The 23,048-nt window shown below is 42.4% G+C and overlaps 3 protein-coding genes and 1 long non-coding RNA gene across 7 annotated transcripts; 3 read left to right on the top strand and 1 right to left on the bottom strand.

The window, feature by feature from the left end:
• The first annotated feature begins 574 nt into the window (after positions 1-574).
• LOC115191868 (transmembrane protein 187-like) lies at positions 575-1,946 on the top strand. Its single transcript, XM_029749852.1, has one exon. It carries the CDS (start codon positions 711-713, stop codon positions 1,473-1,475), a length of 765 nt encoding a protein of 254 aa, XP_029605712.1. The 5' UTR covers positions 575-710; the 3' UTR covers positions 1,476-1,946.
• On the bottom strand, positions 1,935-4,840 carry si:dkey-9i23.8 (galanin receptor type 1). Of its 3 annotated transcripts, none has more exons than XM_029749851.1 (8): positions 4,773-4,840; positions 4,448-4,495; positions 4,130-4,275; positions 3,630-3,819; positions 3,185-3,323; positions 2,706-2,870; positions 2,311-2,392; positions 1,935-2,203 (listed from the first exon to the last, which is right to left on the bottom strand). In XM_029749851.1, coding segments are annotated over exons 2-8 (936 nt in total). In that variant the 5' UTR covers positions 4,449-4,495; positions 4,773-4,840; the 3' UTR covers positions 1,935-1,990. The 3 variants fall into 3 exon arrangements, with proteins under 3 accessions (XP_029605711.1, XP_029605710.1, XP_029605709.1); XM_029749850.1 differs by having other exon boundaries at positions 4,448-4,458; positions 4,773-4,798; XM_029749849.1 differs by lacking the exon at positions 4,773-4,840 and having other exon boundaries at positions 4,448-4,634.
• Positions 4,837-12,171, top strand: LOC115191869 (NADH dehydrogenase [ubiquinone] iron-sulfur protein 8, mitochondrial). 2 transcript variants are annotated; one of them, XM_029749853.1, is made up of 7 exons: positions 4,837-4,916; positions 5,908-5,952; positions 6,325-6,390; positions 6,706-6,795; positions 7,139-7,311; positions 10,587-10,715; positions 10,964-12,171. In XM_029749853.1, exons 2-7 carry the CDS (start codon positions 5,910-5,912, stop codon positions 11,093-11,095), a joined length of 633 nt encoding a protein of 210 aa, XP_029605713.1. In that variant the 5' UTR covers positions 4,837-4,916; positions 5,908-5,909; the 3' UTR covers positions 11,096-12,171. The 2 variants fall into 2 exon arrangements, with proteins under 2 accessions (XP_029605713.1, XP_029605714.1); XM_029749854.1 differs by having other exon boundaries at positions 4,855-4,912.
• Positions 12,172-15,763: 3,592 nt separating this feature from the next.
• Positions 15,764-17,262, top strand: LOC115191870 (uncharacterized). Its single transcript, XR_003877778.1, has 4 exons — positions 15,764-15,985; positions 16,080-16,169; positions 16,943-17,074; positions 17,177-17,262. It is a non-coding gene; the product is annotated as an uncharacterized LOC115191870 (long non-coding RNA).
• Positions 17,263-23,048: the final 5,786 nt, after the last annotated feature.

Genomic DNA, 23,048 nt, shown 5'->3' with positions numbered 1-23,048 from the left:
CACGGCACAGTGCAGAGCTGTTGTGAAGGAAGTGAGTTTGTGTTTATACAGGACCTCCCGCCCCCAACCATTTATGTCAATGCGGAGCTATACGGAGCCCTCCGTTACAGAATTTGGGAGGCGCACAGTGATGCGGTACGGAGCTCAATATGGCCTCTGTGTGCCTCCGGAGGCTCCGCAATGAGGGTGTGAAGTTGGCTCCTACACCCCAACACACACATGTATACTTTCGCAACACGTCGCTGCTACTGTCATTATATATATCCTGTTGCCTAGTCACTTTACCACTATCTATATGTACAGTAAATAGCTACTTCAATCAACAACAAAAATGATACTTTAAGGAAAATGTTTTTATACATTTAAATGTTTTACTTTTATGTTTAGATCAAAATATATACAAGTATACATGAAGGTGTCTGTAATAGAATAAACTTGGCAAAAGCAAATGTAGACATTAATAAACGCATATCAAAACTTCCTTCATATTTTTCTTAAACGGTTGGGGAGTGCCAAAATGGAGTCACGGGGTCTTCAAAACAGTGCCCATTAGTCATCTAGTGTATAAATCATTGGCGCAATCATGTGATTCCAATCCCGGAAAAACAACAGGAAAAGTTTGCGTCGCAACTTGCTCTGTCAAAACATTTCATTTTCCATGATTTTTAAAACAATTATTGTACGAATGCGATGGACTATATGATATAATAATGAAGTCTGCATTGTTACACGTTTTAGTGCCCTTTTGTGTTTGTGTTGTTTTGGCGAACACTGGTCTATTCAACAGCGTTTTAGTCGACATGAGCTATGATCACTACGCCGAGAAGACAGTTGACTACCTACCCTGTTACCTGGCAATGCCATTCAACTCCTTGGTCAATTTGGGATACATTTTCATGGGCATTTACTGGCTACTTCAACGGATGAACGGTAATAGAGACACTAGGGCAGATTACGTCAAAGACATGTTCGCACTCATGGCCATTGCCTACGCACCTGTGCAGTGGGTGCGCCTCGCGACTCTCCTTCGTGCGCCCGCTGTTTTGGACCAGTGGTTCACGCTTCCCATTTTCGCGTGGGTGCTGGTGTGGTGCGATTTTATCGAGCACGGTTGGCGGACACGGTACGCGTTAACGGTCGAGTTGTGCTCCATTCTCAGCTATGGCCTTTCGCTGGTGCACGACCAAGGGTTCGAGGTGGCCCTCGGGTGTCATGTGGCCTTCGCGGTCATCAAAGGTGTAGGGGTAAACCGTAACCATGGAGACTGCCACTCCCGGAGATACCTGGGTCTTGCGGTATTATCCTGCAGTGGTTTCGTGTTGCTGAAACTGTTGGATCACACCCTGGCTCGGTACCAGCCATTCCAACATCTCACTGGACACTTCTGGTCCAAAGTGTGTGACGTTCTGCAGTTCCACTACAGTTTCTGCTTTCTCACGCACTTCACAAGCATAGCACCAAAACGGACTGAATAGGTCTGTACATGGAGGATCAATGGCAATAGGTCTGAGTCTGTCTGCAATTGTGTTCAATTGTCTTCGTGGACTTGACGGAGCAGAAATTGTGTAGAAGAAACATAGCCCACTTCAAGGACAAATGACAAAACTGAGTCGGTCATTCACTGAGGTTATATTCTAGATAGTAGGCCAATCACACCTAATTCAGATTTGAAAAGAAATGTAGGTACAGGTAGACTGGTTTTATAAAATGCAGAGGGGAAAAGGCAGCAAGAACTGAGTCAGCCAATGATTTAAGACTGATGAAGATATATATTTGTTTTTTCTTTGTAATTTTAACCAATGTACGACATCTCGTTTGTTAACATCTAATCTTTTAAGAAATATCAACATCAGTGCAACATATATTTCCAACAAATGTTTAAATATGTCAAACAATCATTGTCATAATATCTAAAATTGGATGAATTAAAACTGTTTTATGAGAAATCTTTTAGCCACCCACTTTACATAATTTATTTTGTGGTCAATCTTTACAATTCTAACTTTGTCATGCTTGTCAGCACCGGCTCAGAGAATAATAACTTCCTACTGGTCCAGAACAGAGCAAGTCCCGCCTCCCGGAAGTCCTGATTGGCACAGTAGATGATAGGGTTCAACCCGCAGTCTAGGTAGGACATCACTGATGACAGGGTTCTCAGCCAATCAGGTGCAGGGGATAGGTCCAGTTTACCCAGGAGAATCAGCTGTGGGGAAGTGAGAGGGGAAAAAAATAACCATTGGCTTCAGGGAGGAGAAATGCAAAATTAATCTGAAGAGAGTGTGTGTATAGATGTTTGTGCGTGTGTGTCACCTCAGACACAGCGAAGGGAGTGTAGCAGAACAGGTAGAAGGCCACAATCAGAGGAGTGACAGAGGAGAGGTCATCTGGGTCACTATGAAGGAGAGAGGGAAAGAGAGTGCCGTTACTGAGGAAGGTACTAATCTGGGTGCCTCTTCTATGTGAGGTTGCCTTCTCTTCATCGCCTTTCCATCATCTGCACTGATCTGTAATTTTCGAGTATATGTGAATGGAACCTCCATTTCTAGCTTGAATAAGATACTTTGGTAAAGCAAGAATGGTGTGCATGCATCAGGAAATTGATGTGCAGTTATTTCACATCGATGCAGATGATGTAAACGAGACGAGGGGGAGACCATTTGAGACTACTACGACACACCCAAATGCTCACAAATCACAACACATACCTGTCGCAGTTCCTCTCGCAGCCAGCAGTGGTGAAGAGAGAGCAGAAGAGGATGAGGAGGAAGGGGAGGAGGATGCAGATGAAGAAAGCACAGAGGATATAGACCAGCATGTCAGAGTAACTGCTCTCCCAGAACACTGCACACAGCATCTCTGCAGGGTCGTACCTGAGAGTTGGAGAGAGACAGAGTTCAGAGGCAGGGACGGACCGGACCAAATTCGGCCTGGACATTTCTAACAGACCTGCCTATTTTTTTCCTTGAGGGCCTGACACCAGCCCATTCTTTCCTTGGGCCCCAATTATTGGCCAAATAATAATAATTCTGTGCAAAACCCCACATTTAGATTGGCTAACTGGGCCAAAGATAGACCAGAGTACATTGATGGAAGAGAAGACAAATTAACAATGACCTAGTCTTCCTCACTGTATGTCTAGTATGACCCAAATAACTACAAGACCCTCACCACAACCCTCCCTCACCTGATCCAGTTGTAGACCACAGGGATGCTCCCAAACACCACCCCTGTCAACCAGGAAGCCAGGCAAGCCAGAGCCACGACAACAGAGGCGCCTCTTCCTGTGGTGGCCACGCCCTTGGTTCGCTGTACGCAGAGAATCGCTGTGGAGAGGGGAGGAATTACTTTTTTTAAAGTAGTGCACTACATAGGCAATAGAGTGCCATTTGGGACACACAATATATGCAAGTGGATTGAGGATTGTTGAATTGTATGTAAAATATGTATGTGTGAGGAGAGGAGTGGGTGTTTAGAAGTGAATAGTGAGAATGATGAGAATGGAAAGTGTGTGTGTAGAGAAGTTGGTTAGCGCATTAAGTGGTCATCAAAGTCAGTCCCGTAACACTGTTGTTTCTCCAAGTGAAATGCGGATTCAAAACGCCTACAACCTAGGCCCAGGAGAGTCTCACCTATGCTTCCAATAGAGGAAGTGATGAAGGCGAATTTGAGCAAGCTGACGACCTCGCACCATGGTGACCTCTGACCCTTAGTCAACATAGCCAATAGGGAGCCAGAGATGATGAGCAGGGAGGAGCCAAGGTCGGAGAGGGTCAGACTGACGAAGGGGACCCAGTATCTACAGGGAAACCGACCCCTACACTGAGAAAGAGACGGAGAGAGAGATTATTATATTTCAAGCTTTTTATAGGCTCTGCTCATTGGCATTGCTCAGTGCCTCTTCATCAGCAGATAGAGCTTGTTTGTACTGTGACATTTTGTAAAAGAGTGCCACCATCAGACAGGCATATGTAAACTACAACGCACTCACAGACGTAAGCTACAGTCAGAACACTGGGTTACAAAGAGGATATACGAGTCCTTGGTTAGATCTCCTAACAGTAGGTCAGGGAGAGAAGTGTGTGTGTGTGTGTAGTCACACACACACTCAGAGTTAATAACAGTTACCTACCATGATTTTTACCAGTAGTACCAGACCGTTCCCAATGACCCCCAGCACCATCTCCACGCTCAGAACTGCCACCAGCACTGACCTCTCAGCCCTTGTCCAGGACTGATCCAACACTACCGATGTGCTGCTGTTGGCCCAATCGTTCACTGAGCGATGGAGAAGAGAAAGAACAGTGATTATAAGTTATAAAGATATAAATGAATGCAGTCAATTACTGTTGGTTAGTCAAATTCTACAATCTTGAAAGCCTCACAATGTGTAGAAAATCATAGCTATTATGGAATAATTAATGTAATTGTAATACAGTACAGTACTTACTTTTAAGACAGCTGGTTAGAGTCCACAACCATGAGGAGATAAAGGGAACTATGGATGGGAGAGTGAAGATTACACAAAGTGAGACCGTCATCAAAAACAATCTCCAATTAAAACTCTCCTGCTTCATTAGCCACTGGCAAATCCCTTATCAAGCATTGTGTGAGTATGTGTGTGTGTGTGTATGTGTGTGCATGTGTGTGTAAAATATCACTTCTAAATACTGAATGAAGCACAATCAATTCAAAACAACAACAATACATTTAATAATTTCACGTAGCACTGTATTTTAGGATAGAAAATTATATTTTCAAACTTTTGACCTTACCACCTGCACCACATCAAACATGGCGACTTTTTGACGTCCAACGCGAGATCTCTGTCATAACGTTCTTTCACTTCCTGCCCACGCAAATTGCACTTCTCAAATCGTCCGCTGTTCTGGTTTAGAAGGCCAAATAGCGACAGGTCGGTGAGTTTTAAGTTATTTTATCAACTACATACTTATTTGCAAGGGTTTTAAATATATTTTACAACACATAATATCTTTTTTGATATTTCTACTGCCTTTTGGTACTTGTATGACCGCTGTTTTTACAGCTAAAGCTACATAACGTCAGTCATTGGAAAAGTCCTTGAGGATTTTATGGCTAACCGGTTGTTGGTAGCCGGCTCGCTATTGCTTGTTTGTACCTATCTAACAACATGCATTTGTCATAGCGTAAAGTGTTTTGGTAGTAATACATTTTGCTACAATGTACCATGTCACGCAGTAAAAATAGCCTTGAGCAGGGCCTGCGTCACCTGGGTAGACGGTTGTTTTTTTTTTTCTGGGAAGACAGTTGTCTTGCTAGAACACTCATGTCCTCAACTAGCAAGCTAACGTATTAACTAACCTATGTAGGTAACAGATATTTATATTAGTGTAGTAGCTTCTTCTCTCTTGTATCGCATGCTGTCGTCACAAGGACCAGCAGAGCGCTGACGTAAGGGTCATAATGATCATCACACATGAACGATTTTAGTAACAAGCACACATACTAACCTCTTAGCTATGGAACTTAATTAGCCATCCTACTATGGTTTGTTTGTTGACAAACAGACAAGTTATTGGATGATAACATAAGGCACATCTTTACATTATATCATGACAAACAAAGTAAGACCGATACAGGTTTTCTGAATGAGTGCAATGTATTATCTGGCAGCAGATTTCAGTAGGACAGTGACCTTAAAAAAAAAAAAATATATATATATATGGACACAATCTGGTGCGTCCAATCAGTCTGTCGGTCCAGAGAGAGGGTTTCAGTAAGTACTGTCTCTTAGCCCGGCTCTCAAGGTGCGTTCGTTTTGCATATATATATATATATACCCTGTATTGCACTTGCGTGTCACATGATTAATAATTACATGTTTGTTTTTCTTTCCCAACCTCTTCCTGTGTTGTTGGCGAGTTCCAGACATGTCTGCGGCGTTGCGTGTACTATATTCTGTGTCCCGGCCAGGTAAGACCTCACCGAAGGGAGGGATGGATGGATATTGATGGTGTGGTGCACTGCTTTAGTGATAGAAAAGTCACACTGGTCATCAACAGTTCAAGAGGAAATTTAGGCTATACTCAGTTATTTGGGGTAAACAGTGGATACAGATACCCAAAACGCATCTCAACTATCTATGAAGATACTGATTGTAGGTCGCTCTGGATAAGAGTGTCTGCTAAATGCTCTCAATGTAATAATTTAAGACGAGTCAATGCTGTCATTGAAGTCTACTTGCTAATTGTTGACCTCTTGTGGTGAAAACACTTCCCTGGTAGCTCCATTCATCCTCTGCCTTTTAGGTCATAATTTGACTCCTCCCCTCCCCACCCCCCACAGGTGCCTTTGCAGCTGGACACAATCTGGTGCGTCCAATCAGTCTGTCGGTCCAGAGAGAGGGTTTCAGTAAGTACTGTCTCTTACCCCGGCTCTCAAGGTGCGTTCGTTTTGCATCACTGGGTGCACCGGGTGGGCGGCATTTGCACATTCCATTAGTCCTAAAGGGAAATCCCCACCCATCCGGGGCACCTGGGAATTCAAAACGAGCACACCCAGTGTCTCTCATATACACCTGACCACTGTGATCCCCACACAGCTGCACTTTGTTTGCCTTTGATTAGTATGAATGTTCAGACACTCACTCAACATTTATCTCACTGTCTTTCTCTCTACCTCCCTCTTTCTCCCTCCCTCCCGCCTTCTCTCTTCCTCTCTCTGTAGAGTATGTGAATGCTCAGGATCTGCCCACAGACATGAAGTCCATAACAGACCGAGCCGCTCAGACTCTGCTTTGGACGGAGCTCTTCAGAGGTCAGTTTCACTCCTGACTCTTCGTGACACCAACCCCCATGTCTGAAACGGTGCTTTATTCCCTATATAGTCCACTACTTTTGACCAGGGCCCGTAGGGTGTCGTTTGAGAGACAGCCACTGAATAACCTGGTCCCAGGTTTTTGGTTGCTATTTTGCAAACTCCTATGACAAATTTCATAGGAGTTGACAAGAGGGTACCAAAAGATCAGGGACCAGCCTTGCAATGGCTGTGATAAAGGCTACATACTGACAAAGTAGTCTTTACCTGAAATCTGTACAGTGCCATTTTGGATGCAGCCAGTGCAGTGTATAACATCACTTCCTAATTCTTGCTTCCCCAGGATTGGGCATGACCATGAGCTACCTGTTCAGAGAGCCGGCCACCATAAACTACCCGTTTGAGAAGGGGCCCCTGTCGCCCCGTTTCCGCGGTGAGCACGCCCTGCGCAGGTACCCATCTGGAGAGGAGCGCTGCATCGCCTGCAAGCTGTGTGAAGCCATCTGCCCTGCCCAGGTACATAGAAACACACCTGTGGCCTGTTGCACCAGTTGGGTGTAAAAACGTGGTCTTAAATGCTAGGTCAGGCGTAGCTATGTCAGACTTTGTGATCAGAATTCACACCTGTTTGCACCAATCCAAAATAAGACTTGTCGTAGCTTAGTCCAGTGTAAGCAATGCGCGTTCATGAGATTTAATGCTTCATAATGATGGTTGCTAGGCTGCGCCCGTTACTAGGCTGTTGCCATCCTCGTGGCAGTTCTAAACTTTGCAAGGCTTGTCACTTCCATAGAGAGAACAGTCCACCCCTTTGCATAGCCCACCACTATGCATGAACCTTTTCTTAACCACAACTAGATGGATCCATAAAGAGTTACTGTGGGAATTAATGATATCTTTTTTTACTTTTATTTAAATCGGGAGCCCATTGAGACAAGGGTCTCATTTTCAATAGTGCCCTGAGGACAACAAATTCAACACAAACATTCCCCAAAAAAGTGTGTATATACACACCTACGCATTCAAGGGTTTTTCTTTATTTGTACTATTTTCTACATTTTAGAGTAATAGTGAATACATCAAAACTATGAAATAACACATGGATTATTTTATTTTTTACATTTAACCTTTATTTAATAGGAGAAATTCTTATTTTACAATGACGGCCTACCGGGGAACAAAGGCCCTGATCAACAGGTTTTTACCTTGTCAGCTTGGGGATTCGATCCAACAACCTTTCGGTTACTGGCCCAACGCTCTAACCACTAGGCTACCTGCCAGAATCGTGTAGTAACCAAAAAATCAAAATATATTTTAGGTTCTTCAAAGTAGCCACCCTTTGCCTTGATGACAGCTTTGCACACTCTTGGCATTCTTTCAACCAGCTTCACCTGAAATGCTTTTCCAACAGTCTGGAAGGAGTTTCCACATATACTGAGTACTTGTTGGCTGCTTTTCCTTCACTCTGCAGTCCAACTCTTCCCAAACCATCTTCATTGGATTGAGGTTGGGTGATTGTGGAGGCCAGGTAATCTGATGCAGCGCTCTATCACTCTCCTTCTTGGTCAAATAGCCCTTACACATCCTGGAAGTGTTGGGTCATTGTCCTGTTGGGAAAACAAATGATAGTCCCACTAAACGCAAACCAGACGGGATGGCTTATCGCTGCAGAATGCTGCGGTAGCCATGCTGGGTAAATGTGCATTGAATTCTAAATAAATCAGACAGTATCACCAGCAAATCACCATCACACCTCTTCCTCCATGCTTCACAGTGGGTACCACTTATGTGGTCATCATCCGCTCACCTATTCTGCATCTCACAAAGACATGGTGGTTGGAACCAAAAATCTCAAATTTGTACTCACCAGACCAAAGGACAGATTTCCACCAATCTAATGCCCATTGCTCTTGTTTCTTGGTCCAAGCAAGTCTCTTCTTATTATTGGTGTCCTTTAGTAGTGGTTTCTTTGCAGCAATTCGGCCATGAAGGCGTGATTCATCCAGTCTCATCTGAACAGTTGATGTTGAGATGTCTGTTACTTGAACTCTGTGAAGCATTTTATTTGGGCTGGTAACTCTAATCAGTATTGACTGACTTTCAGGTCTTAAATGAATGATGGTCTGTCATTTCTCTTTGCTTATTTGAGCTGTTCTTGCCATAATATGGACTTGGTCTTTTACCAAATAGGACTATCTTCTGTATACCACTTCTACCTTATCACAACACAACTGATTGGCTCAAACGCATTAAGAAGGAAATAAATTCCACTAATTAACTTTTAACAAGGCACACCTGTTAATTGAAATGCATTCCAGGTGACTACCTCATGAAGCTAGTTGAGAGAATGCCAAGAGTGTGCAAAGCTGTCATCAAGGCAAAGGTTGGCTATTTTGGTTACTACATGAATTCATATGTGTTATTTCATAGTTTTGATGTCTTTCTTAGCTATTATTCTACAATGTAGAAAATATTAAAATACAGAAACCCTTGAATGAGTAGGTGTGTCTAAGCTTTTGACTGGTAGTGTGTGTGTTTGGTTACAATACAAATTCAACTCCACCATTTTTTAAAAATGTATTATTTCTATCAAAACAAATGCAATTCTCATTTAACAAATTCAACATTAGACTCATAAACTGCCTTAACGACGCCAGGGAATAAAGATGCAGGGAGTTCTGCAGGTTATTCCAAAAAGTTGGGGGCATTATAACTGAAAGCGGATTTACCTATTTCGGTGGAGAGACCCGAGGAACCTCGAGTGAGCGGGTTTGGTATCGCATGTTTTGATATTTCAACAACAGAGTTAGGTAAGTCAGATGCTTGTGTAGTAGAACTTGATAAACAAAAACGGAATCATGAAGTGATCTACGGTACTTGAATGAGGATCAGCCAACCTTTTGATACAGGGTGCATGTGTATTAAATCCAAATGCGCATATATTTATAGGTGGGAAACCTATCTTTAGTCTAGATGACTCATCTTGTTTTTACCACTGATCAGACCATTTTGATAGCATGTTATGTAGCCTATAACAAGTTGATGATTTTGCTGTTTACTCGCGTAGTAGCTTACTCCCGACCAAAAGCCTGTGACTCGTCCGATGTGATTTTGTTTCACCGAATCTCCGTCAGTATATTTGTTCTCTGGCTGGGAAAATAAGTGGAGGTGGCAGCTCATTTATTAGTTTGCTCATCTATCGCTGATCAGAAACATTTAGCATGCTATAATGTTGCCCAAATCTACAGTGTTATTTTGCTAATGACTCGTGTGTAGGCAACAACAACAGTCAGTGGAGGCTGTGAAATACGAACGCGAGATTCACATGCTTTTGAAAATGGATGACTGTTCTTTCTATCGGTATCGTGAAGACAGTCTGAATTGAACACCCTACGCCGCCTGCTCTCAGCTAGACGGGTCATAGAAGGCTTGCTCCAGGTGGTGCAGCGGTTATCATTTTTTTGTGGTCCGGCTTTGAGCGCGTTTTACGTCGGACGTAGAGTTACGGCCCAACTGGTGCAGCCGGCCCCTGTGGTGTTTACACTCCTGTACTATTCGCATCTGCATATCCCTAACCCTCCCAGGGCATCAAAACACCTGCACTTTGCAATGGAAATCCCTCCATGGCAGCATCCAAAATTGGTACATGTACATAGACCCCTGCATATAGTGCATCCTATAGGTCCTGGTCAAAAGAAGTGCACCGGTTATCGTTTCCTATGTCTGCTATACCACAACACCTTCAGGCTCAATGCCCTAAACATGATTACCCCCCTCCCCCCATTGCATAGGCCATCACCATCGAGGCAGAGCCCCGATCGGACGGCAGCAGGAGGACGACTCGCTACGACATCGACATGACCAAGTGTATTTACTGTGGCTTCTGCCAGGAGGCCTGTCCTGTTGACGCCATCGTGGAGGTGAGCTGGACCTTCTACCTCTCTACTGTGGTCGGTGTCCCAAGTGGCACCCTATTCCCTACTTAGTGCGTTACATTTGACCAAAAGGAAATAGGGTGCTATTTGGCACAAAACCCCTCTACCATAGCTTCCTCTGTAGATGTCTGGCCGTTCAGATTCCTGTGACTGAGTTTGGCGTAAAGGACCTGTAAAACTATTTGGTTTGGTGTCTCCCCTCTCATTCTTCCTCCCCCCTCGCTCTCCCTCAGGGCCCCAACTTTGAGTTTTCCACAGAGACTCATGAGGAGCTGCTATACAACAAAGAGAAACTGCTCAACAACGGAGACAAGTGGGAGGCTGAGATCGCTGCCAACATACAAGCTGATTACCTCTATCGATAGACCGGCTGGCGCGCAGATACACACACCGACCGACCGACCGACCGACCGTACTCTGTTGATAACCATGAAACGCACACAGATGCGGTATGACAGACTGGCACACACATTGTATAGATATCTGTCAGCCTCTTTGACACAGACGCATCCATCCATACTGTACAGTTGATCCAGATCAATGGTTCACACCCAGACGTGTTTCCAGAGATCCAGACAGCACCGTTTATCTATATTGCATATATCTATACTGCATAAATATTGAATGTGACTTGGATGAATTGGACAAATAAACAGCAGGAACCCACAGCTCTCCAGAACCAGGTCTGTGTGGACCACTGTATTAATAAGCTCAGTTCACCCACAGACAGAAGCACCCTCAGTCTCCTGTACCGGCAGCCCGCCCACAGATGCCTATCCTGGGGCACATTCAATAGGGATACGTTGTGGAAATTTGCAGAAAGAAATTACATGAATATAGTTGACATGATTCTTTATTCTACTTGTCAGAGAGGCATGTTTGTTCTACGTACCATATTTCTATCTGAATGTTCCACAATGCTGTGCCCTACTGAACGCACCCCTGATGTCTTTCCTTAACAGTACTGTTTATCTGATTCGAGGTAAGATATTGCCCCTAACCACAGATCTAGGATCAGACTACCCTAACCTGAACCATTAGGGGGAAGGAAATAAATCTGACCATGTGTTAGTGGTTAGGGACAACTACCTACTTTCTGTTCCAAATGGCATCTTACCTGCTATGTGGTACACTACTTTTGACCAGGACCCATAAGACTCTGGTCAAAAGTAATGCACTATTTAAGGAAGAGTGTGCCATTTGGGACGTAGTCCTACTGTTTTAAGTTCAGAGTGTTATCATTTTGTCAGAAAGCGTTACACAACCAGTTGGCACATGATACTCAGGCTCGATTATAATATCCTCAAACTAGTAGATATATTAGCCTGCTGCAAACACAAAGTTAAATGGGGGTTTGTTGTCATGAGAATTGTACAAAGGTTAAATACTTGTGGACTTCAAATTATGAGGAATAAATATTGTTCTGTCCGAAGTTTTCAAATGGCATGCAGTGTTGTCTTTTAAAGTCCCAATGCAGTCAAAATGTGATTTTCCTGTGTTTTTTTTTATTTCACACTGAGGTTGGAAGTATACTGTGACATTTATGATAATTCCCTTTCAGTGGGAGCTGTTTAATAAGACTGCCTGTTTTTCAGGTGGTAAATTAGTTACATATATAGATACCATTTTGCAGATGCTTTTATCCAAAGCGACTTATAGTCATGTGTATATACATTTTATGTTTAGATAGGTCCCTGGAATCAAACACACTACCCTGGCGGTGCAAGTGCCATGCTCTACCAACTGAGCCATACAGGACCAGTTAATAGACCAAGAAGAAAGAGAGTTCCAAGTCTCTCTGCCAATAACAGCTCATTTCCAGTTTTCCCCTCCCCACTCAGACCACTCCCAGGCAATCTTATCAGAAATATTTGCCTGAGAAATTGCTATTTGCAAAGAAGCTATTATTGTTTATTTTTGACCATGTTAATTGAAAACAATCACAGTAAACTGTAACCCAGAAATTATTTGATATTGAGATGAAACGGCTGCATTGGACCGTTCTAGCTTTCTGTCTAAATAAGGTTACAATTACATGAAGCCTGCTCTTTCTTGCATCTGAAAACTTGGTTGATTTATGGTTTAGGTTAATGCCAATGATGCATAACGTGTGCCAGTATCTGTGGATGATGGGTCAGTGTGCTTAATCGATTGGCTAAGTACAGTACAATGGCACCCTATTACCTACATACTGCCCTACTTTTGACCAGGCTTCATAGGGGGCCTCTGCTTGTCCAGACCATCATTAACAGTTCAGTGTGCTGTGGTGAAATTGAATTGAAAATTGTCAATAAGAACCTCAATTTCAGTCCATATGATGCAAGATGGAAAAGTTGAAATGTATACAAGCTCTTGTTTTCTTAATAATTTTAACCAGCACCTTAATGAAAAATAAAGATATTATAGTTATGACTATCAATAGTCTTTTCATAATTGCTCAACAAATCATTAAGATAGAGATATCAGTTTTATCTGCATGGGCTTTGTCTCAATCCACCGCATCCGCCTATGTCGGTCTTCCGCATCGGTGGTGGAAGGTGGCCGAGCTACAGCAGTGTTTGTCAGACCATTGAGACATCCCGAAAAATCGGTCTTCTCACAAAAATGTCTGTAGTGTCCAAACGGTTTGGCCTACACGATGAACATGATGGTGTGCTCCATTTTGCTCTACGACCCCCACAAGTGTCACGGGACTCATCTGAAGGTAACCCATGGAAGTACGGAGCTAGTTTTGTGCCCCCAAAAAATAAGTGGTTAAATATGTGTAAAAATATATATACAAATATTTTCTGAGCTTTCTTATATCTCCTAGAAATAGGACAGACACTTTAAAACCTTATTCCTTATGATTTTTTTTTTTTACTGTCTTGTTTGCCATTTATGAATGTGTTATTCAGTGCATTTATGTTGGTTGTAGTAGTAGTAGGCCAAATTCAATATTTTAGCTTTTTTTTATACCTAAAGGGAATCTAAAATTCTAAATCAAATAGCTAAATGTTCCATGGAATGACCATCTTAACCCCCCACCCCCAATGGCTTACACTTTTAGAGGTAAACAAAATGGAAGGCAGTTGAGAGGAGGCAAGATCCGGTTGCTGGTCATTTTGTACAAGCTGGACATCCTATTAGTTCTCTGAGATACATTGGAATAGAAATGGTCAAGATGCCCCCCGAGTGGTGCAGTGGTCTAAGCCACTGCATCGCAGTGCTAGCTGTGCCACTAGAGATCCTGGTTCGAGTCCAGGCTCTGTCGCAGCCGGCGGCAACCGTGAGACCCATGGGGTGGCGCACAATTGGCCCAGCATCGTCCGGCTTAGGGGAGGGTTTTGCCGGCCATGATGTCCTTGTTCCATGCTGACACGGTAGCCAGGTGTACGGTGTTTCCTCCGGGTTAATTGGGCATTGTGTCAAGATGCAGTGCGGCTTGGCTGGGTCATGTTTAGAGGACGCACGGCTCTCGACCTTCGCCTCTCCCGAGTCCGAACTGGAGTTGCAGCGATGAGACAAAACTCTAACTACTAATTGGATACCACTAAATTGGGTAGAAAAAGGGGAGGGTGTGGCAGGGGGATTGCAATTTAAGACAATGTCATTGTTCTCTCTCTCATTGTTCTCTCTCTTACGTCTGGTTTTCACAAGAGACGGTCACGGTTGTTTTATACGGATATCTTTCAGTTGCCAGTGTGGAGTTGGGTTTATAAACCGTGAATTCGTAAACTCAAATCTCTGTCTGGACAATTGTTCCTTTATGATCTAGCCAAGGTATTACCATACTAAAAATTAATGAGATTTTTTTTTTAGCTTTTTGGTTTAATTTAAGATTAGGATAAGGTTAGTATGAGGGTAAAGTTCGAGTTAGGTTTGAAATCACATTCTAAGAAGATTTACTTGAGTTATTTTCTTTTAAGATATCTTAACTTTTTTTACTCAAGTATGAACATTGGGTACTTTTTCCCAGCACTGGTCATTAATAACTTCACCATCCTCAAAGGGATATTCAATGTCTGTTTTTATTTTATTTTCCCATCTACCAGGTAGCCTAGTGGTTACAGCGTTGGGCCAGTAAGCAAAAGGTTGCTAGATTGAATCCCCGAGCTTTGCTAAATGTCCCTAAACAGTTTCTCATGCATTGTCAATGGGGTTTGTAAACCAATTTGGATGTGTCATGAGAATTTCTATCCCAATGTTCTAACTGAACTATTTTATATTTCTGTCTAATTTCTGAAGGTTGTAAATCTCCAGTTCAAAGAAATAGACAGTCTCAGCCTGCAATAGGTTAATACTTTATTCAGAGAGCACTCTGCCCTTCAAGTGCAGAGCGAATCTTTTATACACACACACACAAACAAGTTAAAATCTTAAGCTACGCCTTGCTCAGACAGTTACTTTTCCACTACACACATACATTGTTTATCATATTCTGCAACATGTTTCATAATTTTCTGCAAGCCTAACAATTTCTCCCTCCACGGGTGGGGATAGAATATCCTGATATTGGTTTCACAGTAGCACAACTTGTCTGTCGATAGCTCCTCTTATCCTTTGTTTCACACTTGCACTCTGCTTACATAGCTAAACGGAACAAAATGTCCTGGTTCCAATTCTGACTAAAACTACACACATCATCAGATTATAGTTTTATGATTTTAATACATTTCACACAATTATATGGTTTCAGGGTGGAATACTTTAGTCATTATCTTAAACATGCAAATGATTCTATCAGGATGTAATAATGATCTGGTCACATGTTGACTCAGTGGCACTTCTCCATGCAGGTCGTGGGACCGGGGAGGGATGCACACTCTGTAAACAGGAATAGGTGCATCACCGGTCACTGAGCTGGCAAACATTGTGTGTACACTTGGGCCACTGCTTTACTACCACATGTCTACAACACAAAATCCTTGTGTACAGTGTGTATGTTATCATGTGTCTCTTCACAGTCCCCGCTGTTACATAAGGTTTATTTTTATCTGTTTTTGAAATCAAATTTTACTGCTTGCGTGAATTACTTGATGTGGAATAGAGTTCCATGTAGTCATGACTCTATGTACTACTGTGCGCCTCCCAAAGTCTGTTTTGTTTAGGTTAGTGTGTAGTCATTAAAATTATATTGTGTCCATTTTTTCAGATCTGCCAACCTGCTCGGTGGGTGACAGGTAACTGTCTTTCCACCAAGATGTTCCAGGCCTGGAGTGGCAGGCTGGAACTTCCAGAGTCTTGTAGACCTGAAGCAGTGTGATGTGGTCCAGGTAATTATCAAACACACGTATACACACTCAATCAATCACTCGGTTTCGTTGTATAATTATTTCAACTTAAGAAAATTGTTCCTCTCTCTTTTAGATCTGACACCCCTATTAGCTCAACCACAGTCTTCACAGCTGCAGTCGTATGCCCCTGCACCTGCAACACCGGCCACGACAGGTGATACAGGTACAGCATTGCCTTTTTCACCTCTTAGCTGTGTAACCCAAAGCCTAAGTTGCATTGTGATTGGACAAAAGCAATGACTGTACAGCCCCTCCCTAGAACTTTTTTTTGTAAAATAGAAAATAGAAATGAAAAAGATTCCAGTTGGTAACTGTTAACCCAGAGGATGAAATATAGAAAATAAACAGAATTTTAAAAACTCACAAGTAGAACCTTATAGACACACACATGCACACTCTCCCTCACTTGGGGCTCTATTCAATCACGTCCGCTTTAGCCGACATCCACATAGCGGTTGTTTTGGCGTTGTCTGAGGTGGAACTGTGTTAGAGCTGTCAAATCCACAAGCTGCTCCTGGCATTATACCTAAAGCGGACATTGCCATTGGCTGCACGGAGTCACATTAACAGAAATCTCATGCAGCCCTGTTTACAAGTTAGAACACTGCAATTTGAGATGTAATCTACACCTCGATTAGGCTGATAGAAATGATCATTATTTAGTTGAATGATTTTGAATTTGAGTGGCGTTATTTCTATATAACCTATATTTTCTCGTTCTGAACTGGTAACGAGAGTAGGGCGGGTGTAGTTTTGTGACAATGATTTGACAGATTCAACGCAGTTACACGTCAGACGCCGCCAAAACATCAGCTATGCGGGTGTCGGCTATCGCCGGTTAACGCTTGATCTGATTGAAACTAGGCCTTACAGTCATTCAGTCTATTTAGTTGTATGATTATTGTCAGTTAAGAAAATTGTGCCTCTCTCTTTTAGATCTGCCACCCCCAGCAGTTCATCTGCAGTCACAGCAGTCCTCTGCTGTGGTATTTCATTTACCGGCTGCACCAGTTCCTACTACACTGGCCGTGAAGGGAGAAACTTTTGAGGATTCCCACATTGATGCAGGTAATTCAGATTTATATTGCATATGCTCACTCACACCAACAGATGTACACACAGACATGTTGAGCTGTGTACTTACTGTCGCTTTGTGCATCTCTCTTTCAGATCTGCCATGCACTTCACCGCTGCCTGACAACCTCACCCAGAAGTACATACACTGGGCCTATCAAGACCGACAAAGCAGAGATGGGTGGCTGACAAGGAAAAATAAAACATGCACTCACACACATCCAAAATGTAAATAAGTTGTAACTACTTGTTTATTTAATGTTTGCTCCATTTTATTTTAGGATTGTAGAAATCTACTCCTTCATATCCATTCTCAATATCTACATAATTACTCAAATCAAATTGTGATTGATAATATTGTAAAAGACTACGGCTTAATGTTTACAGTTTGAGGAAATTCTGGGTGCTTTTTTCTGAGTTGAAAAACATGTCTCCCTCTCACACACACATTAGACCCAATGTAAATCAATTGTAATAACTTGTTTATTTTATGTATGCTCCATTTTATTTGAGGAAAATATCTGCAATAAAGTACCTTCACAGTTAAAGCAATGTCTTTGGTTTATTGGATATTTCTCTGAATACAATGTGTGACCAGAAGGAAGTTGGCAGACCTGCAACCCTTGGACTGTGTGTAGGTTTTGTCATCTGGGGCTTAAAAATAGAGAGATGGGGAGAGATATGGGGGGAGGGGAGGAAGAGTGCCGTTTAAAGGTTTATCATTAATAACTGACACAATTCTATAATGAATACATATTAGAATAATAATACATAAGAGTGACCAATAGTTACTGTATTGTGATTGTTTATTTACTCAATCAAGTAGTGCCCCAAGGAGGGATCGAACCGTATCTCAAAAGCAGCAGAAAAGGTCAAATACGGTCACCAAAATTTCCGTTACGGCTATACACGACTGGCCACAAGGTAAAATCTGTCTTTCTTCCCCTGAACAAGGCAGTTAACCCACTGTTCCTAGGCCGTCATTGTAAATAAGAATTTGTTCTTAACTGACTTGCCTAGTTATATTTAAAATACCAATAGGTGCTCTTCTTTACGAGGCATTGGAAAACCTTCCTGGTCTTTGTGGTTGAGTCTGTGTTTGAAATTCACTGCTCGACTGAGGAACCTTACAGGTAGGTAGTTGTATGTGTGGGGTACAGAAATGAGGTAGCCATTAAAAAATCATGTTAAACACTATTATTGCACACAGAGTGAGTCCATGCAACGTATTATGTGACTTGTTAAGTACATTTTTACTCCTGAACTTACTTAGGCTTGCCATAACAAATGGGTTGAATACTTATTGTTGACTCAAGTGATTTCAGCTTTTCATTTTGTATTAATTTGTAAAAAAAAAAATACATCATTCCACTTAGATGCTATGGGGGATTGTGTAGTCCAGTGACACAAAATCAGAATTGAATCAATTTAAAATTCAGACTGTACCACAATTTCAAAGGGTGTGAATACTTTCTGAAGGCACTGCAGGTGGGAGGGCTTACAGGCTGTCGCCAATTTATTAATGCACAATTTGCCTAAATGGGTAATGGTAACACTTCAACCACTTCATTTTTATTCCACTCTGAGTAGTTTATTTAATTTGTTTTGCTGTGACGTCATTACGTCCAGCTGTTTATATCGAGAAAAGACTTAAATGGAAACACCGTAGCAGGCAATTGTCGAATATGTATTCAATGCAAACGTTTTAAATGTCAACAGAATCACAGGACAAGTTAATGGAAACATAGCTATTGTTACAACGAGGAGATACTTTCTTTATTGTACAATAGCCGGTACAATGTAATGGGTTTATTATGAAATTAGCTTGTGAGCACCTGAATATGCTATGACCTGAAAGTGTAGTCGCACGCATTCACTTTGTTATTTCTCTGGTAATTTTTGGAGGTTTGCACATTGTAGCGAGCAGCTGGACCATACTTTAAATTGGAAGTTGCTAGAATATTTCAACACTTCTCATGTAAGAGTGCTAGTCTATAATGCATTTCTCAACAGGGCTAATGTTTACTTGTAGAGGTCGAGAGTATCAGCTTAGAAAACTATACTAGCACCGAATTTCTGAACCCAGAGTCGCAACACCGTGAGACTTTTGAGAATGCTTGCGAAACAGACAAAGTAGAACAGGCTGGGGTTTTTTCAAATGAGTGAAGAAAAAAATCTTCCTTAGTTGTTAATTTTCTCAATCTAAAGGCAGAACCTAGATTTGAGCGAATGTCTTCAGTATTTGAACGTTATTACTCCAATCATGTGAAAGTGATAAACTGACACGTTTTAAATTAGTCAAAAACAACTTTATATCGAAGAAGTGACTTTGATTTGACGGCCTGCACAGGCGCAGTTCGGCACTCCGTGACATATTTCTGCCCATGAACTTAGCTGACCGACATCGCCTACAAGCGTTATCTGGCATTTTGGTAGAAGAGTCCAAATGCCTCTGAACTAGAGCGTAACAAGTGTCACAGTTTCCTCACTAAATAAGCCTAGAACCAAGTTTGGTGTCAGTGCTTGACTTTCTCTCAACTTTACAACGACGAGGAACTACTTGACAAGTGGGAGGCCGAGATCTTTGCCAACAATACAAGCTGATTATCTCTATCGATAGACAGGCTGTATACATATGAAATTAGTAAATCAGTATGTAAACATTATTAAAGTGACCAGTGATTCCATGTCAATGTACATAGGGCAGCAGCCTCTAAGGTGCAGGTTTGAGTATTTGTATTTTTTATTTTACCTTTATTTAACTAGGCAAGTCAGTTAAGAACAACTTTTTTACAATGATGGCCTACCCCGGCCAAACCCAGACAACACTGGGCCAATTGTGCGCTGCCCTATGGAACTCCCAATCACAGCCTGATGTGATTCAGCCTGGATTCAAACCAGGGACTGTAGTGATGCCTTTTGCACTGAGATGTAGTGCCTTAGAACGCTGCGCCACGGGTAACCGGGTGGTAGCCGGCTAGTGACAGGGACTAAGTTCAGGGCAGGGTACTGGGTGGCGGCCAGCTAGTGATGGCTATTTAACAGTCTGATGGCCTTGAGGTAGTAGTTGTTTTTCAGTCTCTCGGTCCCAGCTTTGATGCACCTGTACTGACCTCGCCTTCTGGATGATCATGGTGAACAGGCCGTGGGTCTTTTGTTAGATGTCTTTGATGATTTTGACCTTCCTGTGACATCGGGTGCTGTAGGTGTCCTAGAGGGCAGGCAGTGTGCCACCGATGATGCGTTGGGCAGACCGCACCATGCTCTGGAGAGCCCTGCGGTTATGGGCTGTGCAGTTCTACCAGGCTGTGATACAGCCCGACAGTATGCTCTCAGTGGTGCATCTGTAAAAGTTTGATGGTCTTAGGAACCAAGACAAACACTGCCTGACCAACCATACTTTGCAGATCACCATAAAACACACACACACACACACACACTTCGGTTCTAGACAGATGCGGTATGACAGACTGACACACACATTGTATAGATATCCAACCGCCTCTCTGACACAGACATGCGTCCAGCCATACAGTTGATCCAGGTCAGTGGTTCACACATGATTCTTTATTCTTCTTGTCAGAGAGGCATGTTTGTTCTACGTACCATATTTCTATCTGAACGTTCCACAATGCTGTGCCCTACTGAACGCACCCCTGATGTCTTTCCTCAACAGTACTGTTGATCTGATTCGAGGTAAGATATTGCCCCTAACCACAGATCTAGGATCAGACTACCCTAACCTGAACCATTAGGGGGAAGGAAAACAATCTCAACATGTGTTAGTGGTTAGGGACAACTACCTACTTTCTGTTCCAAATGGCATCTTATCTCCTATATAGTGCACTACTTTTGACCAGGGCCCATAAGATTCTGGTCAAAAGTAATGCACTATTTAAGGAAGAGTGTGCCATTTGGGACGTAGTCCTACTCTGTTTTAAGGGCAGAGTGTTATCATTTTGTCAGAAAGCGTTACACAACCAGTTGGTACATGATAGACTCAGGCTCGATTATAATATCCTCAAACTAGTAGATATATTAGCCTGCTGCAAACACAAAGTTAAATGAGGGGTTTGTTGTCATGAGAATTGTACAAAGGTTAAATACTTGTAGACTTCAAATTATGTAAAATATATATATTTTTTCAAATGGCCTGCGTGTCTTCTTTTAAAGGCCCAGTGCAGTAAAACAATTTATTATCCTGTATTTTATATATATTTCCACACTATGAGGTTGGAATAGTAATGTGAAATTGTGGCTAATTCCCTTTAAGTATAAGAGCTGTTAGAAAAGACTGCCTGAAATTTCAGCCTGTTTTGGTGAGATGGAATTTTTGGCCTGCCAGGTGACATCACCAGGTGTTAAATTAGTTATATATATTATATGCCAGTTAGCAGATGCTTTCATCCAAAGCAACTTACAGGAATGCATGCATACATTTTATGTATGAGAGACTCCAGGAATCAAACCCACTACCCTGATGGTGCAAGCACCAGGCTCTACCAACTGAGCTATACAGGACCAGTTACTGTAAGCTTCTTACATTACCACAAAAATACTTTTAAAGAGCTGAAGCAAGCCCCACAACTTCACTTGTCAAGTTACCATCTTGTTTCGACTCGTTCTTGATACCATTTCTGGTTCTGAGTTTTTTTGACTGATTTCATGTCAATATTAATATGGCTAACATTAGCTAGCTAGCTAACCTCCAAACGAGCTTCAATGCCATACAACACTCCTTCCATAGCCTCCAACTGCTCTTAAATGCTAGTAAAACTAAATGCATGCTCTTCAACCGATTGCTGCCAGCACCTGCCAGCCCGCCGAGCATCACTACTCTGGACGGTTCTGACTTAGGTATTTGTAGTTGTCCACATATTCTAGGTGTCTGGTTAGACTGTAAACTCTCCTTCCAGACTCACATTAAGCATCTCCAATCCAAAATTAAATCTAGAACCGTATTTCACAACAAAGCCTCCTTCACTCATGCTGCCAAACATACACTCGTAAAACGGACTATCCTACCGATCCTTGACTTTGGCAATGTCCTTTACAAAATAGCCCCCAACACTCTCCTCAGCAAATTGGATGTAGTCTATCACAGTGCCATCCGTTTTGTAACCAAAACCCCATATACTACCCACCACTGCGACCTGTATGCTCTCGTTGGCTGGCCGTCGTTGCCAACCCACTGGTTCCAGGTCATCTATAAGTCTTTGCTAGGTAAAGTCCCACCTTATCTCAGCTCACTGGTCACCATAGCAACACCCACCCGTAGCACACGCTCCAGCAGGCATATCTCACTGATCATCCCCAAAGCCAACATGTCCTTTGGCCACCTTTCCTTCCAGTTCTCTGCTGCCAATGACTGGAATGAATTGCAAAAATTACTGAAGCTGGAGACTTATATCGCCCTCACTAACTTTAAGCATCAGCTGTCAGAGCAGCTTACCGATCACTGTATCGGTAAATAGCAAACCCAACTACCTGATCCCCATACTGTTATTTATTTTTGGCGCTTTTGCACCCCAGTATCTCTACTTGACTGTACCTTTGTTTATCCCATGTGTAACTCTGTGATGTTGTTTTTGTCACACAGCTTTGCTTTATCTTGTCCAGGTCGCAGTTGTAAATGAGAACTTGTTCTCAACTGGCCTACCTGGTTAAATAAAGGTGAAATAAAAATTTACATTTTTCTAAACATAATTATGTATTTGAGAGACAAGTGCTCATTAAATACAGTGTACAAAACATTAGGAACACCTTCCTTATGAGTTTGACCCCCCTTTGCTCTCAGAACAGCCTCAATTCATTGGGCATGGACTCTACAAGGTGTCAAAAGCTTTCCACAGAGATGTTGGCCGATGTTGACTCCAATAATTCCCAAAGTTGTGTCAAATTGGCTGGATGTTCTTCGGGTCGTGGACCATTCTTCATACACACAGGAAACTGTTTGAGCGTGAAAACC

Source organism: Salmo trutta, chromosome 4, assembly GCF_901001165.1.
Source record: "Salmo trutta chromosome 4, fSalTru1.1, whole genome shotgun sequence".
NCBI lineage: Eukaryota > Metazoa > Chordata > Actinopteri > Salmoniformes > Salmonidae > Salmo > Salmo trutta.
This window is presented reverse-complemented; position numbering and strand designations above follow the sequence as displayed.

Bases quoted from the DNA above. Each gene is read 5' to 3' on its own strand.
- LOC115191868 (XM_029749852.1), top strand. From the start codon at position 711: ATGAAGTCTGCATTGTTACACGTTTTAGTGCCCTTTTGTGTTTGTGTT.
- si:dkey-9i23.8 (XM_029749849.1), bottom strand. From the start codon at position 4,574: ATGAAGCAGGAGAGTTTTAATTGGAGATTGTTTTTGATGACGGTCTCA. The intron at 4,276-4,447 runs GTAAGTACTGTA...TCCATCGCTCAG, and splicing joins TCTAACCAGCTGTCTTAAAA to TGAACGATTGGGCCAACAGC. The intron at 2,871-3,184 runs GTGAGGGAGGGT...TCCAACTCTCAG, and splicing joins GTGGTCTACAACTGGATCAG to GTACGACCCTGCAGAGATGC.
- LOC115191869 (XM_029749853.1), top strand. From the start codon at position 5,910: ATGTCTGCGGCGTTGCGTGTACTATATTCTGTGTCCCGGCCAG. The intron at 6,391-6,705 runs GTAAGTACTGTC...CTCTCTCTGTAG, and splicing joins GGTCCAGAGAGAGGGTTTCA to AGTATGTGAATGCTCAGGAT. The intron at 7,312-10,586 runs GTACATAGAAAC...CCCATTGCATAG, and splicing joins AAGCCATCTGCCCTGCCCAG to GCCATCACCATCGAGGCAGA.